Raw genomic sequence first — 13,954 nt, 5'->3', positions numbered from 1 at the left:
AGGCTCTGAGATGATGGGCGGCAAGACCAACCCCCACATCTAGCTGTTCGGCAAGCTGATGCCGCGTGTGACTGCGGAGTCTATGAAGTCGCGTGCCCATACGGAGTGCGACCGAAGCGTCCCACCTTCAAATCCTTGACGAACTTGACCTCGTCGCATCAGCTAATCCGAAGTGGAAATCACTCCGTTGCAATGATCCTCCAATATCGAAGCCTCCCAAATGTACCTGGCTGCTTTGCTATGTGAGTCCTCCAATGCCCTGACTGTGTACAGCAGCAGACCTCACTCCTGACGCGAACCATGGCTTCCAAACGGCCCAACTTCCTCATCATTGTCGCGGATGACATGGGATTCTCGGACGCTGGCTGTTTCGGCTCCGAAATTCGTACCCCAAGCCTTGACCGACTGGCAAAGGACGGAATCCGCCTAACTGGGTTCCACGCTGCGGCAGCATGTTCTCCTACAAGAGCGATGATATTGACAGGAACAGACCATCACATTGCCGGGCTGGGGAATCTGATAGAATGGACCGACTTCTCGGGGCAGAACTTTCCGAAAGGAAGCAAGTATTCCACTGCTCCTCAAAGAGGAATGCCTGGTTACGAGGGCTACTTGAACTCGCGCGTCGCTTCCCTACCGGAAATAATGAAAGACGGAGGATATCACACTGTTATGGCTGGGAAGTGGCATCTAGGTCTGACCAAAGAACGAAGTCCTCATGCTCGTGGATTCGATCGCAGTTTGGCGCTTCTCCCAGCCTGCTCGAATCACTACGACTGGCGACCTGACGTCGACTTCCCAAAGTTCTTGGAGAAGAGCGTCATTGCCCTTCACATGGAAGACGATCACTATGTCAAAGACCTACCCGAGGGCTGGTACTCGAGCAATGGCTACGGCGACCGCATGCTCCAGTATCTGAAAGAATGGAAGGAGGACAAGGAGCTCTCGCAAAAACCCTTCTTCGCTTACTACCCTTTCTCTGCGCCCCATTGGCCTCTACAGGCGCCTAAGGAGTACATCGATCATTATCGAGGCACATACAAGGACGGTCCTGAAGCACTGCGGCAAGCGCGTCTGAAGAAGTTGATCGAGCTGGGCATGATACCCAAGAACGTCCGGCCTCATCCCGTGGTTGCAGATGAGGTCCAGGGCTGGGATCAGATGGACGACTACCACAGGAAAGCTTCATGTACGGCAATGGAGGCCTATGCCGGTATGGTGGAATGTCTCGACCACAACATCGGCCGTGTCACGGACTACTTGGAGTCAATCGGCGAGCTAGATAACACCTATGTCATGTTCTTCTCCGATAATGGAGCCGAAGGAGCAGCATACGAAGCATATCCCATGGTTGCAGGCGAGCTGATGGCCCATATTGGCAAGTACTACAACAATTCGCTTGACAACATCGGTAACAAGGACAGCTTTGTGTGGTACGGTCCTCGATGGGCTCAAGCAGCAACAGCACCGAGCAGACTGTACAAGGCATACACAACTGAGGGTGGTGTTCGTGTACCTTGTGTGATCCGATACCCTCCAATCCACAACGACCGCAAAGGTGAGATTACCGAGACTTTCGCAACTGTGATGGACATTGCGCCCACAGTGTTGACCCTAGCGGGGATCAAACATCCATCGCCCGAATGGAAAGGTCGTCAAATCGTCCCGATGCGTGGCAAAGACATGATGCCTTGGCTCGAAGGGAAGCAACAACTCGTCCATGACCCCTCCGAGGCCTTTGGTTGGGAGCTGTGTGGCCGCGCGGCGATTCGAAAGGGTAATTGGAAGGCCGACTTCATCCCTTTCCCTAAGGGGACGTCAGCTTGGCAGTTGTATGATCTGTCCACAGACCCCGGTGAGACCGAGGATCTAGCCACAAAGCATCCTGAGATCCTGCAAGAGCTGCTCGCCTTGTGGGAGACATACTGCGAAGAAACTGGTGTGGTACCTCTTCAGCCAGAGCTTGGTGCTCGGTGGCACGAGGCTGTCGAGGCACAAATGAAAGAAGGCGAGTGGATCGAATATGAGTACTGGAAGCCAGGCGCCCTAGAGGAAGATAGACGCAGCCAGCACGTTCGACAGATTGCTCAGGTTGCGGATCCCAGAATGAAGGAGGCTACGGGAGGACAGCCTGTGAATGTTGGCGTAGAATGAATACGACCATATAGAAGAATAGAATATCACAATCACAATCCTTCAGCAGAGTCTGCACCACCGTTGTATTCTCATGTCGACCTTTTTTCCGTCGTCAAATGGCTCCTTGCGTAGTCCTTGCTCACATTCGAACTTGTAACTAAAGTCCATATGCTCTGCAGTAACTGATATAGTGTGGAGTAAATATTCCCGATGCGCTCGCCTACACCCCGAGCACTTCCCTCAGCCCTTCCCTCAACTCTTGCAACCAGAAGACGAACTGCACCAAACCCAAACTCTTAATATTTTGAAGCGAAAGAACTTCTGTACTCGTCTCGCCCTGGATGTACTCTCCTTCTAGATCTTTGCGCTCTTCCACCTCTCTAGACCACCATGTCCGATCCTCCGCGCCGAAGACGTTCGTCGTTTGCCTATGACCCTGCCAGAGACACTTTCAAGGAAATCCCTGACACAAGAGTGGAAGAAGCTATTGCAGAGGAAGAACCTGAGAACCCGAGAAAGCGCGGGAGGACAGCCTCACCTGCAAGAGAAGGCAAGGATGGAGGCCAAATGAACAGTGTTCAGGGAACCTCTCCAAATTCGAAGAAGCAACCCATTGCCTTGTCCCCCGCCAGACAAGATCGCAAGTCACCACGGCCCGCTATGAACGGAACTCGTCATGATAAACCCGCACCAAGAACGCCAGCTGATCTTCCACGCATACCACGCAAACCGAGAGAAGAAGGCGAAGTGTCTACGTCACGTCCTACGCCCACAGCGTTCAGTAGACGGCGCGAACCAGAGGACCGAAGAAGCAGACCGAGATCACGGTCTCCTCGCCGCCGTTCGCCTTCCCATATCTACCGCGGCCGATCACCGCCCCGAGAACGTCGCAAATCTCCTTCACCTATCCGTGATTCCCCACCTCGGGAGATCATTCGTCCAGGCGGAGCTCGTCGCGGACAAGGACGCAATGTCTTGGCTGAGATGGAGCGTCTTCATGCTGAACGGCAAAAGCAAGCTGAAGCCCAAAGAGTAGAACACAATCGGGGTGTTCAAGAAGTGTCAAATCAGTTCTACAATGCGCGACCTGAGTGGGTGAAAGAACGTGGGCGCGACTGGCGTAGAAACGAGTCGCAAATCAAGGGTCTACGCAGCTTCAACAACTGGGTCAAGTCATGTCTGATTCACAAATTCAGCCCGGTGGAGAAACAGGAGGTCGAAGAATTAGGATGGGGGGAAGAGGCGAAACAGCCGGAAGAACAAAAGCCTCTGCTCGTTCTTGACCTCGGATGTGGAAAGGGAGGAGACCTAGGCAAATGGCAGCTTGCTCCTCAAGTCGTTGGACTCTACGTCGGTCTTGACCCGGCCGAAACGAGCATTTCTCAAGCACGCGAGCGATATCAACAAATGCGGCGAGGCCGTCGACCCATCTTTGACGCTCGCTTCGTTCCACAAGACTGCTTTGGTGCCTGGATTGGTGATGTCGGCATTGTCCGGGAAGTAGGCATTGATCCGAATGCTGGCAATGGACAACCGAGCCGCTGGGGTGGCGGAGGGTTTGATGTGGTGGCGGCCATGTTCTGCATGCACTATGCATTCGAGTCAGAAGAGAAGGTGAAAATGATGCTACGCAACGTGGCAGGATCGCTAAAGAAAGGTGGACGATTCATTGGCGTCGTGCCGAACAGCGACGTCTGCGCCGAGCATATCCGGGCTTGGTTCGCTGACAAGGAAGCGAAGAAGACCAATGGCCACAACGGCGTGCAAAAGGAAGAAGGCGAGGCAGAAGACGAGGATGGTCCGTCTTGGGGCAATTCAATCTACAACGTCCGGTTTCCATTAGATCCCGTGCGTCCGTTGCAACCGGATGGATCGTTTCGGCCACCCTTCTCGTGGAAGTACACGTACTGGATGGCTGAGGCGGTGGATGTGCCTGAATTTGTGGTCCCCTGGGAGGCATTCCGCGCAATTGCAGAGTCTTATAACCTCGAGCAGAGGTATAGAAAGCCATTCTTGGATGTGTGGGAGGGCGAGCAGGGTAATCGAGAGTTGATGGCTCTCGCGTCAAGGATGGGCGTGACAAGGTATGAGGGGGGGGATTTGCTGCTGAGTCCTGAGGAGAGGGAAGCTGTTGGGTTCTATCATGCTTTTTGCTTCGTCAAGGTCTGATTGGCGAGCATGAAGAGACGAGGGAAGCCAGGCCAGCTTATCCACGACGTCAGGAAGCGTGCAATTGGGATCTCGCAGAGGCTTTTCCATAGTCATGAGAGTTTGTATGACAATCAATAATATCAAAAGGGTCTGGTCTGCACGAGATGGCCCAAAATGAGAGACGATCAACCTGGTTCTCCCTCAGGTTTGACTCGTACGGGGGTACTCCGTAAACTGTCATATGTCGTTCCCCAGACCCTGACATGAATGATCCACATGATGCCACAGAGGGTCGCAACAAGACAGCCTTCAAAGGCGCGTCGTACCGGACGTGGCTTCTGTGATTGGGGCACCCAGGGGGAAGCCTTTTCCGTGGTTAGGTGTAGATGTTAGTTTTTTCACGACCAACTGGCTCGAAATACCCTGTGGATGACTGAATTTATCGACACTGGAGACTAGACCTTCGTGTTGAAGGTCCCCTTGTCACTATCACGCACTATCTCGCACTATCTCAGGTATCATTCAGTCAAAAGTCTCGATAACTTTCGTGTTGAAGATCTCCCCTGCCACAACGGAGTACATATCCACCAGTCAGTTCCGCGCTTCGAGGGCAATGGAGACTGCTCTTTGCGCAGAGAAAAAACCTTCAGCTTTGCCTTGAGAAGTTGTGTGCATTTCTGTGTCTGTCGAGCAACGGTCGCGCCCACAGCGTACTGCCGAAGGAAGTGGAAGTACACCGTGAAAGTTCACGCTAGTTGGCGGTACTTTGCTCGTACTTGACCACGGTAGGTAACTAGCACCTTGCTCCTAGGACAGTCGGGGTTTTCTTTGGTCGTGCTTCGGCGTAGAGTATGATACAAGGACCTGCTGAGTACTGACCTAGCACACCTCCGCCACGGTCTTATTGCTTGGTCGTCCTCCGGCGCAAGTAAATCTGAGAACGAGCGGTAGCGACGACGTCCGCGAGAGGTACCTCTGGTAGGTACACGGCAGCCCCTGATCCCCGTTGCGAAAATGAAAATGAAAATGAAAATGCTCGAAAGTGCAGTGTGAGCCCAAGTCTAAGTCAGAGAAAACCACTTACACGTTGTTTTGAGGGCAGAACCCAAATCGAACACCTTGGTGCTGTCAGGCAGAATCCCCAAAAAAAATATGCAAACCTCCTGTGGTCTGTGGATGACAATGTTTGGCTTTTTGGGTTCTGAGGACCAGTCTTCCCCATCCGTGCCCGACTCGTCATGACCTACTCCGTACGGAGTACTGTGGTATAAGCGGACTCAAATGGCAGGTTTGGTTGATCCGCGCTGGCCACCCATGGCTTGAACAAGCAAACCTTTGCGGAAGTGTAGGGTTGTGCGTCGTGGGTGATTTGATTCTGATACTTGAAGCTTGAACGAGCAACCTTTGCGGAAATGTATGTGTTGTGCACCGTGAGTGGTCGAACCATTACTGAAAGTCCATCGTAGACTTTGCAACATACTCCGGATCGTCACAACGGTCGAATCACTCATCTTGTCGGTCTCACTGTAAGCCCTGAGGACCTGAGGCAGTAAGAAAGAAAAAAACATATAAACCTGCTGTTCGTCTTGTTTCTTCCATCTTTTTTTTCAACATCTCTCACCTTACACTTTGACACAATCGCAAAGACTCGAAAAGGTATTACTTTGCCCTCTCATGCCTCCTCTTCGTGCTTGACATACTCTACAAAGTAAAGCAGCTTCTGACTCGTTGCAGAACTTGACAACCAGGCGCTCGACAAACGCAAACACATCGACGACTTACACTTCTGTATTTTCGAAACAGCACCCTCGTCAAGTCAAAATGCGTTTCTCCGTTCTTCTCGCCGTCCTGCCCTTTGTGGCCACTGCCCTCGCCGGTCCGATCAACAAGATTCCCCGCGGCGGCGACGTCGACATGCCTATTGGGCACCACGACCCCGATCCTATTGAGGACGACAACCGTCCTAAGCACGACATCACTCAAAAGCCAGATCTCCCCATCGACATCCCGGAGCATCTGGCCAAGAACCCCGCCGTCGTAGAGGTTTTGAGCCTCATGAAGCGTCAGAATTTCCTGGACGGATGCAGTGGTGCACCACCGCCGCCACCAGATTGCGGACCTGGCAAGTCTGGTGGTGCTGGGTGTGTTTAGATTTGGAGGTCCATCAGAGCCATGCCATGGAAAGGAATGTTGGATGGATGACAAGTAGTGGTGATGGTTATGAATGAGGATGGAAAGAAGATTTGAGGCCGCTTGATATTTGTGCGACGACAAGAACATCTGGTGAAGCGTGTTCATAGATGTCATTCGCCCAGAGCGAGTTAGTGACGGACGCTCGGAAGTACCTAGCAAGGCTAGAGTAGTAATAAAACTTGGACCACATCCAAGCCTGCTCTTGCACGTAGAACACCGGTTCAAAGAATGTGTAAATCAGCCCAACTTTGCTGATATCAGACTCGTCTTTTCACTTCGGTTGCGTGCAGCTACAGTGTCACAGAATTCGGCTCCCTGCGCTGTGTCAAACCACAAAGCTCCCACTCGATCCCAGATCACGCATGGCAAAGCTCCGTCGTAAAGCAACAGCCCCTAGCCACAAGTACTGATCAATCTCTGTGTGATGAGTCTAGGGAATGTATCAGTTGTTGACTGCTCAATCTGGCAATCTTCACCTCGAGAAGTGAGCCAGCCAGCCCAGCCTCTGCAATGTCAGCATCACACCGAAATTCTCGGGCTGGCGTAGCAGTACTCCCGCGTCCTGACAAGGGTTACGGCATATACGCTGACCGGTCTCGATATGCGTGCGGTTTCATGCAGCAGGCGTGCGTGTCTCATTGGCTCCCAAAATGATGTGGCACAGGCCGATGCACTCTTCGAGGCGGTAGGTCCGAAAACCTGAGTCGAAGCTTTGTCGACTCGTCTGCCGACGACGCTCGTGCGTCCCAAAGTCGCCTGGGCCGGAAGAGACTCTTCGCCATCAATCATTGCGAGCCAACGTCAGGACCTATGCCCCAAAGGCTGCGGGGAGATGCAGCAGTGCGGCCAAATGGTTTCTGGCAGGATGGCATTCCTTTCTTCGTTCGTCTCCAGACGGGCATATAATTAGCAGCTGCCACGACCTTTTTGCTTCGCTTCTGGTCACGAATTGTACATCAGACTTGCCCATCTCATGAGCAGCACAAATGGAGCACTCAGCTACCGGCGGATATCCTCGCCCAAGCTCGCGCCGTTTCTACAGAGTCTACAGTGGTGGTATCGGAGTCTCCTTGACCCAGAAACAGTTCACACGCCAAATATCCGACGCAGGACTCGAACTTGACGTCCTGTACTTTCCAAGTCCAGACGCAACAAACGATCGGCTGCATGCCACTGTTTGTGGATGTCATACGAAGGACGAGCTCGAACAGTGGGCAGAATCTCAGAACTTCCATGTCGACGATGTGCTTAACGGCTTCACTATTCTAGCGATGCCAGTCGATGGTGCTGAATCACCTATATTGGAGTAGGTCTGATTCAGGCAGCTCTCGATTCTCCTCTGATCTTAGGTCAGCGTCATTACGGTTCCAGGCCTCAAGAGCCATCCGATCGGCTCCTTCAAAGGACATGACGGCTATCTTTGGATCAGAGATTCTTTGATCCGTCTGGACCCTTACAAAAGAGCCCGCATCATGGCTTATGGATACCATTCCGAAATCGAAGGCAATTCTCTTCACAACCTCTCACACATCGCGCAAAACTTCACCAATGACCTGCGCATAGCCCGGACACTAAACCCGGTATTGTCAATCCATGCACGTGAGCAGGAGTCAGGATATCACTGACTGAGAATTTAGCGGCGACCTCTCATTGTGATCGCGCATAGCCTAGGAGGTATTGTGGTCAAACAAGTATGTATTACTCACTAGTCTTGAGGTGGCACCCTGACTCACCTGACTAGGCTATGTGCGATTGGAAAGACAATGGCAAGCATGAGCTCCTCACATCTATTCAAGGTTTGTTTTTCTTTGGGGTACCGAACAAGGGAATGGAAAGAGCAGCCACCGGGCCCTTGTGGGAAATCGCGCGTGATGAGCCAACTCGCTTTCTCGTTGGTATCTTGGAGAAGGGCCACGAAACTCTACCACGCTTGCACCGGAATTTCATGAGGCTATGGCTGGCCGAAGGTGTCTGCCAAGGGGTTCCAATCTACAGTTACTTTGAGAAGAGACTTAGTCGGGTGGTCAAAAAGGTACGTCTCCGTTCTCGCTCTGCTCTGGGCACAAAGTCTGAACCCGAGAACAGGTGAATGGCTGTATACAAGAGACAGATGACATGGCTGTTCTGGTCGATGATACCTCGGCCACGCATGAATGGTCACCAGAGACGGCCGACATTCATTGTAACCCAATCCTCAAGGACCACAGGCAGCTTGTGAAATTCTCAAGGGGAGAGTTCTTTGAAAGTCCCGACTTTGGCAGAGTGCTGGACGGCCTGGTTCATGTGGGTCAAAGGGCAGAGTCTGCTTACCAAAGGCGATCACCTGTAAGACTGGACGAGGAGCTTGTTTTGTACGAAGCGTTTTCCTGACCTTTCCAGATGGCAGTCTTCGATTCCTTGGTTTCTCAGCCGAGGAGATACTCTCGACTACCGCAGTGTGATGATTACCTCAACCACGTCGTGCCTGAGGCTTATGAGCAATACCGGTATGTCTACGAGCACCTGTCCGGAAACAGGAACCACATAACTTGTTAGTGAATCGTCGTCGCCACTCTATTGCTTTTGCGTTCCCTACGCTAATCGACTGTCTTCTTACAGTGGCGGACCTCGACGATCAAGTCTTCCGAGGCAAGCAGCAACGAACCCTCAGAGACAATTGGAATATTATCCGACGAGACAAGACAGAGATTCCGTGGGAGGACGTGCAACTAAACAGGCATCTGACCATGAGTTTGCTTTACATGATACACATGGACCTTATTAAGATCAAAACAAAGAAGCCAAACCGACTCGACGAGGCTACCTACAGGAGAGTCGAGCGCTTTGACGACTGGGTATCCTGCCAATGCTCGCGACCCTGTGGTTTGGAGTGGAACTTCGTGAGTGACTCTGGAGTCTGGAGACCGGCGGGCCCCCAAGCACGACAAGATCTTTGCAAAACGAAAACCTTCATCGACCACGACGGTCTATGTCACCAGGCATGGAGGGAAGGACGGAAGTCTCTCGGTCGGACCAAGAAGAAATGGGAGGATTATTTGAAATGAGCAGCTAGCAGCTGGTAATCTGGCAGGAAGCCGATCTCTGCTTCTCAAGATTCTGTGCACGCTGTACCATCATTAATTCACCGACTGAACTTTCGACTTTTTTCCTCCTTCTCGTTCGATGATTTCTCCGGTTCTCTGAAGCCTGGCCATGAAGGGAACCCAAGGGAAGTACCTGTGACTAGGATGGTCCCTGTATCTGAAACATAGAATGATCAGCAATATCAGACAGAGCAACGCAGCGATACCCCCTCCCAGCCCCAACATCGGGCCAAGTGTCCACCTACTGCGTCGATGACTCTGTGGTGCGGTAGGCTGGGTGGTAGGGAGAACGACGCGAGATTCGCTGAAGAAACTGGCCAAGCCAGGGTTGCCAAAGCCGCCGACAGGCTGTTTTGTCGTTGCGTTGCCAGTAGGTCTAAAAGCAAGTAACTAACGTTAGTCAATAATCCTCAGGACTATCGATTGCAGTGCAGGGGTCCTCTCGGGTGATAGTCAGTACTTACGTGCCACCAGTGATGTTCAGGATTCGGTCCGGTACCACGTATGCTGGAGCATGGGCTTCGTACGCTGGGCCCCATTCGCCCGTGTTGAGGTTGTAGATTGCGACGCCCTTGTCTTCCCAGTCGCAACCCTTCTCGAAATCGGTGTCGTTGGTCCCGCCCACGCTGAGCATCTGGGACTGGCCGTTGCCCACCCCGACCAGATGGCACCGGTGGAATGCTCGGACGCTGTCGTTCTGGTACAGCCTCACCCAGACGAACGCGGGCATGGTCAGCACATAGACGTCGTCGAAGAATTGTGTGTGGTCGCGGCCGCCGTAGATGTAGATCTGGTGACTGGAGTTGTCGGGCGCGGCGACGTAGATGGCGCAGAAGTTCATACGGGCCGCGGGAACGTCGCCTGTCGCATTTTGCTGGTACCAAATTGGTGACTGTGGCTGCTGTGACTGTGACAGTGACTGGTTGGTGTTGTTATGTAGTTGTAGTTGTAGTGACCCGATGTCGAAGATGTCGACTGTGCCCAGACTGACCTAAAAATTTGCGGGTAAGTACGCAGGGAAAGAAAGAGTACAGGACATCGGCCTCAAGAGGCTTTCCTGCTCATTACTCATAAAGGGGCGGGCTGGCTTACCAAATCTACCTTGCCATCAAACGAAGTATCTCGTAGGCTCTGCTGAATGCCACCTAAAAGGACTAATCCGCCATATTTGCCGACATTGCTAAGGTACACCGCTTCCCCTCGGGTTCGAGGAAATCTGGACACCCCGGCCGTCGATACATTGATTCCCGACTGATTGCTGGTGGATATCACCATCATGCCGGAGATCATGAAGCTCTGACCAAGGCCTTGCGTCGCCAGGGAGCTACCGGCGTCGATTTGGCCGCCAATGTAGAATGCCATCGCTTGGTCCGGAGCTTCGGCGGAGGCTCCCGAATTCGGTTTGCTCAGGGCCGTTGCGCCCAGCCTGTCCCCTAAATACTCCGTCCAGGTGTGGAGGCCGGTATCGAACGCCCACATGAAGTAGGATTCCGAGTCGGGAAGCGGATTCGGGGTGAAAGAAGAGTTGACCGAGAGGGTCGTGCCTCCGAAAAGGTAGATGTTGTTGTCGCCAGCACCACCGCCCACCAGACCGGCGCGAGCGACCATTGGAATTTTGTTTCCCAACGACGTGCGGCCATTGTATTTGTAGTACTCATGCTCTTCAATGTCCGCTGTCCAGTTCCAATCGCGTGTCATAGAAATGCCTATGATGGCAGTATCTGCGAGAAAGATTGTCAACAACGAACTCCGAATGGAAATGTTCTGTGTAGAGCAGCCAGCATGCTTCGCTAGGTAACTTACTTGGGCCAATGACAGGCTGGCCTGTGGTAGAACCATAGTCGTTGGAATGAATATAAACTTGAGTGCCGCCGTCGATCCACAAGAAGCCGTTCTTTACAGTTGCTGAACCTTTCCGTCAGCGTCTTGTGTAAGAAAGACATATTGTTGGGATGTCATGGCTCACACTGATGGGCGAACCGCTTGCAGTAGTTGTAGACAGGATCAACATTCTGGGCAGAGGCATGGATGAAGGGTCCGATGAATAGAAGGAGCAAGGCTCCAAGCATCTCGATCAGCGTGCAGGACGAAAGTCACGATTGGGCAGTCTGCCGACTGTTGAGTTCGATGTAGGCTGCTAGCAAAAGGTTAGCAGTGCACCATCAACGCCTGTCACACATTCCTGTCGGTGGAGGAGGGATTTGAGGAACAGTACCTAAGTAAGGCATAGCAGAAAAGTGGCGTGGTCACCGGCGGGCTTCAGCTGGTCTGTTAGAATTCCCTGACGAGAAGGGTTGTGAGCACGCAACTTTGGAATTCCTTGTCGGAGTTGCTTGCATTTTTGTTGCCGTTGACAATGCCCTGAAACTGATTTGGTGTAGCTGGTTTTCATCCTCGGGAAACCGCCTTACCGGTTGGTACAGCAGGTCCTATCCCGATGTAAGTGTCCGGGAACTTGCTGATGTGCGATATTCATTAGCGACTTAAGAGAATTCTCTGATTTCGTCAGAGTCTTGTCCCGCATCTCATTCCCCGGCATTGAGAAATCAAAGGCAAATTCATAGCAAATGGTCAAAGGTGGTCTACCAAGTTGTTGACTCGCAGTGATTCATATGGCATGAAAGTACATGCCCCAATCCAATGGGTCGATGACATGTTAGGGTGCGAATGCAAGGTCAGGCGCAGCAGATACCCATCCTTCTTGGCCATTACACGGAGTTGTCCAACGTGCAAAAGCCTCAGATAAACCCCCCTGATGCCGCATTTATCTGTCACCAACTCCTTGACCGGACTACATTGTCCAGTGTTGGCCAATGAGCGGCACAACTCCTCTTTTCGGAGCACAAGGGAGACCGTAAGGCAACCCGAAGGCTGACCCTGGCGATGACCAGACCTTCCGCTGATGGATAATATGTTTGTGTGGAAGATTTTGTCTGTGTAGGTTACACAAGTTGCTCACCGGTTTCGTCAACGTCGGGCAAGACTGCAACGAGAATCTCCTCAGTTTCGATCTGTGGCTCACACTAAAACAAAGTTTCTGGCTTGTAGTATTACTTGCCCAACAATGCCTGCGAACGTCCCTCGAGCGTCCTCGCAGCAAAATGAAACGCCACAGGCACTCAAGCTTCCAGTCGTTCAGTGGTGTTTCCGTTCCCCAAGTCGACGCCAAAGTGACTGAGTGGTCCATCTGGTCCAGGTCTCCGTTCTCGGCGGAGGCCAGGCTTTCGTAGTATATGCCCCTGTAGCCTTTTGGAAACGCTCCTCCACTTTATTGACCATTGCTCAGAACCTGCAGTCTAATCTTCGTGTTAGGGGAGTCATGGGCTGGTAAACCGCCGAGATTCTCGATTTCGCCTTGTTTGCCATCTGTCTCCTAAAGCGCGCTTCCACTCAAGGGTAAACTTGACCCAAAAGGTGCCCAGCAAGGCTAGAATGATGATTGTTGGGACAATTGCGCAGGCTAGTCCCGACCATCTTGCGATCACCCAAATTATTCGCCAATGAAACTGGCTGACTTGCTTAACAGCCATTACTACTTGCAAGGCACTGAGAAAGACCGAAAGGGTGCCGAGGATGAATAATAGGGGCGGGAAGAAGCGCCCGAAATAATCGCCGTACTGAGGATACATCCTTTGGTAAAACCGCTTGCGGAGGAATATTTTGCAGTAGAAGTTCAAACGGCTCAGCCGGATCTCTCCATAATGATATCGCTCAGATACATCGTGGTTGTGGATTTCATGCAGCGAGGCGGCAAAGTGGCAGAACTTTTCCCATGTCATGTCGGGAGGCAACAGCTGGAGCGGTGGCTCTTGTGCGATTCGAAAATCGGACTTGTGTCTGACGAGGAAAACCCACGTCCGTAGGTATCCCTTTGCGGCTTTACGGATCCTCTCCTGTCGCTGCTGCTGATCCTTGGTTTCAGTTGGAGGAAGATTGTTGAGAAAGTCTAGATCACAGAGATACTCTGGCAGGGGCTTGATAAAGATTCGGTTGTGAAACCAGACCAAGTGTAGTTTCGGGTCTTCCGTCACAACGACTTCTCGTTGCTTGACTCTTTGGCGATGCAGGGGCGAGACGTTGGCGGGAGACTGCATTGACATGACCCAGAGGTAAGGGCTGAGACCCTCGGCATCTTGCGAGCAGAATTCACCCTCGAGGAAGTCAAGCATTAAACGCGCGTCCTGTGTGTTGATGCGAGGATGACCACGCAACGGCGAAAACCCCATTTGTTTGTGAGGCGTTGTTTCCTGGACAGCTTGAGCTATCCGATTTGAATTGTGCTTTGTTGTCATGGTATCTTATTTTCAGCAAACTTGAACAATCGCAGAAGCTCGGGCTAAACGACATATAAAAGCAGCAGAGGTCTTCAACGTCCAAGCCCACATTCGGCC

At 52.2% G+C, this 13,954-nt stretch overlaps 6 protein-coding genes across 6 annotated transcripts; 4 read left to right on the top strand and 2 right to left on the bottom strand.

The window, feature by feature from the left end:
• The first annotated feature begins 32 nt into the window (after positions 1–32).
• On the top strand, positions 33–2,212 carry PV05_04127 (uncharacterized protein). The gene has a single exon (XM_013464822.1). The coding sequence runs from the start codon at positions 301–303 to the stop codon at positions 2,152–2,154; it is 1,854 nt and encodes a 617-aa protein (XP_013320276.1). The 5' UTR covers positions 33–300; the 3' UTR covers positions 2,155–2,212.
• A 197-nt stretch (positions 2,213–2,409) lies between these two features.
• Positions 2,410–4,456, top strand: PV05_04126 (uncharacterized protein). The gene has a single exon (XM_013464821.1). The coding sequence runs from the start codon at positions 2,527–2,529 to the stop codon at positions 4,303–4,305; it is 1,779 nt and encodes a 592-aa protein (XP_013320275.1). The 5' UTR covers positions 2,410–2,526; the 3' UTR covers positions 4,306–4,456.
• Positions 4,457–6,108: 1,652 nt separating this feature from the next.
• On the top strand, positions 6,109–6,438 carry PV05_04125 (uncharacterized protein; the record flags this gene model as incomplete). Its single annotated transcript, XM_013464820.1, has 1 exon — positions 6,109–6,438. One exon carries the CDS (start codon positions 6,109–6,111, stop codon positions 6,436–6,438), a length of 330 nt encoding a protein of 109 aa, XP_013320274.1.
• A 1,028-nt stretch (positions 6,439–7,466) lies between these two features.
• PV05_04124 (uncharacterized protein) lies at positions 7,467–9,524 on the top strand (the record flags this gene model as incomplete). The annotated part of the gene is made up of 7 exons (XM_013464819.1): positions 7,467–7,786; positions 7,835–8,060; positions 8,118–8,171; positions 8,222–8,512; positions 8,566–8,805; positions 8,860–9,010; positions 9,079–9,524. The coding sequence occupies 7 exons, from the start codon at positions 7,467–7,469 to the stop codon at positions 9,522–9,524; spliced, it is 1,728 nt and encodes a 575-aa protein (XP_013320273.1).
• A 499-nt stretch (positions 9,525–10,023) lies between these two features.
• On the bottom strand, positions 10,024–11,632 carry PV05_04123 (uncharacterized protein; the record flags this gene model as incomplete). The annotated part of the gene is made up of 4 exons (XM_013464818.1): positions 10,024–10,554; positions 10,656–11,284; positions 11,367–11,468; positions 11,530–11,632. The coding sequence occupies 4 exons, from the start codon at positions 11,630–11,632 to the stop codon at positions 10,024–10,026; spliced, it is 1,365 nt and encodes a 454-aa protein (XP_013320272.1).
• A 1,248-nt stretch (positions 11,633–12,880) lies between these two features.
• PV05_04122 (uncharacterized protein) lies at positions 12,881–13,954 on the bottom strand (the record flags this gene model as incomplete). Its single annotated transcript, XM_013464817.1, has 1 exon — positions 12,881–13,954. Exon 1 carries the CDS (start codon positions 13,853–13,855, stop codon positions 12,881–12,883), a length of 975 nt encoding a protein of 324 aa, XP_013320271.1. The 5' UTR covers positions 13,856–13,954.

The sequence above is a fragment of the Exophiala xenobiotica genome, assembly GCF_000835505.1.
Source record: "Exophiala xenobiotica strain CBS 118157 unplaced genomic scaffold supercont1.2, whole genome shotgun sequence".
Taxonomy (NCBI): domain Eukaryota; kingdom Fungi; phylum Ascomycota; class Eurotiomycetes; order Chaetothyriales; family Herpotrichiellaceae; genus Exophiala; species Exophiala xenobiotica.
This window is presented reverse-complemented; position numbering and strand designations above follow the sequence as displayed.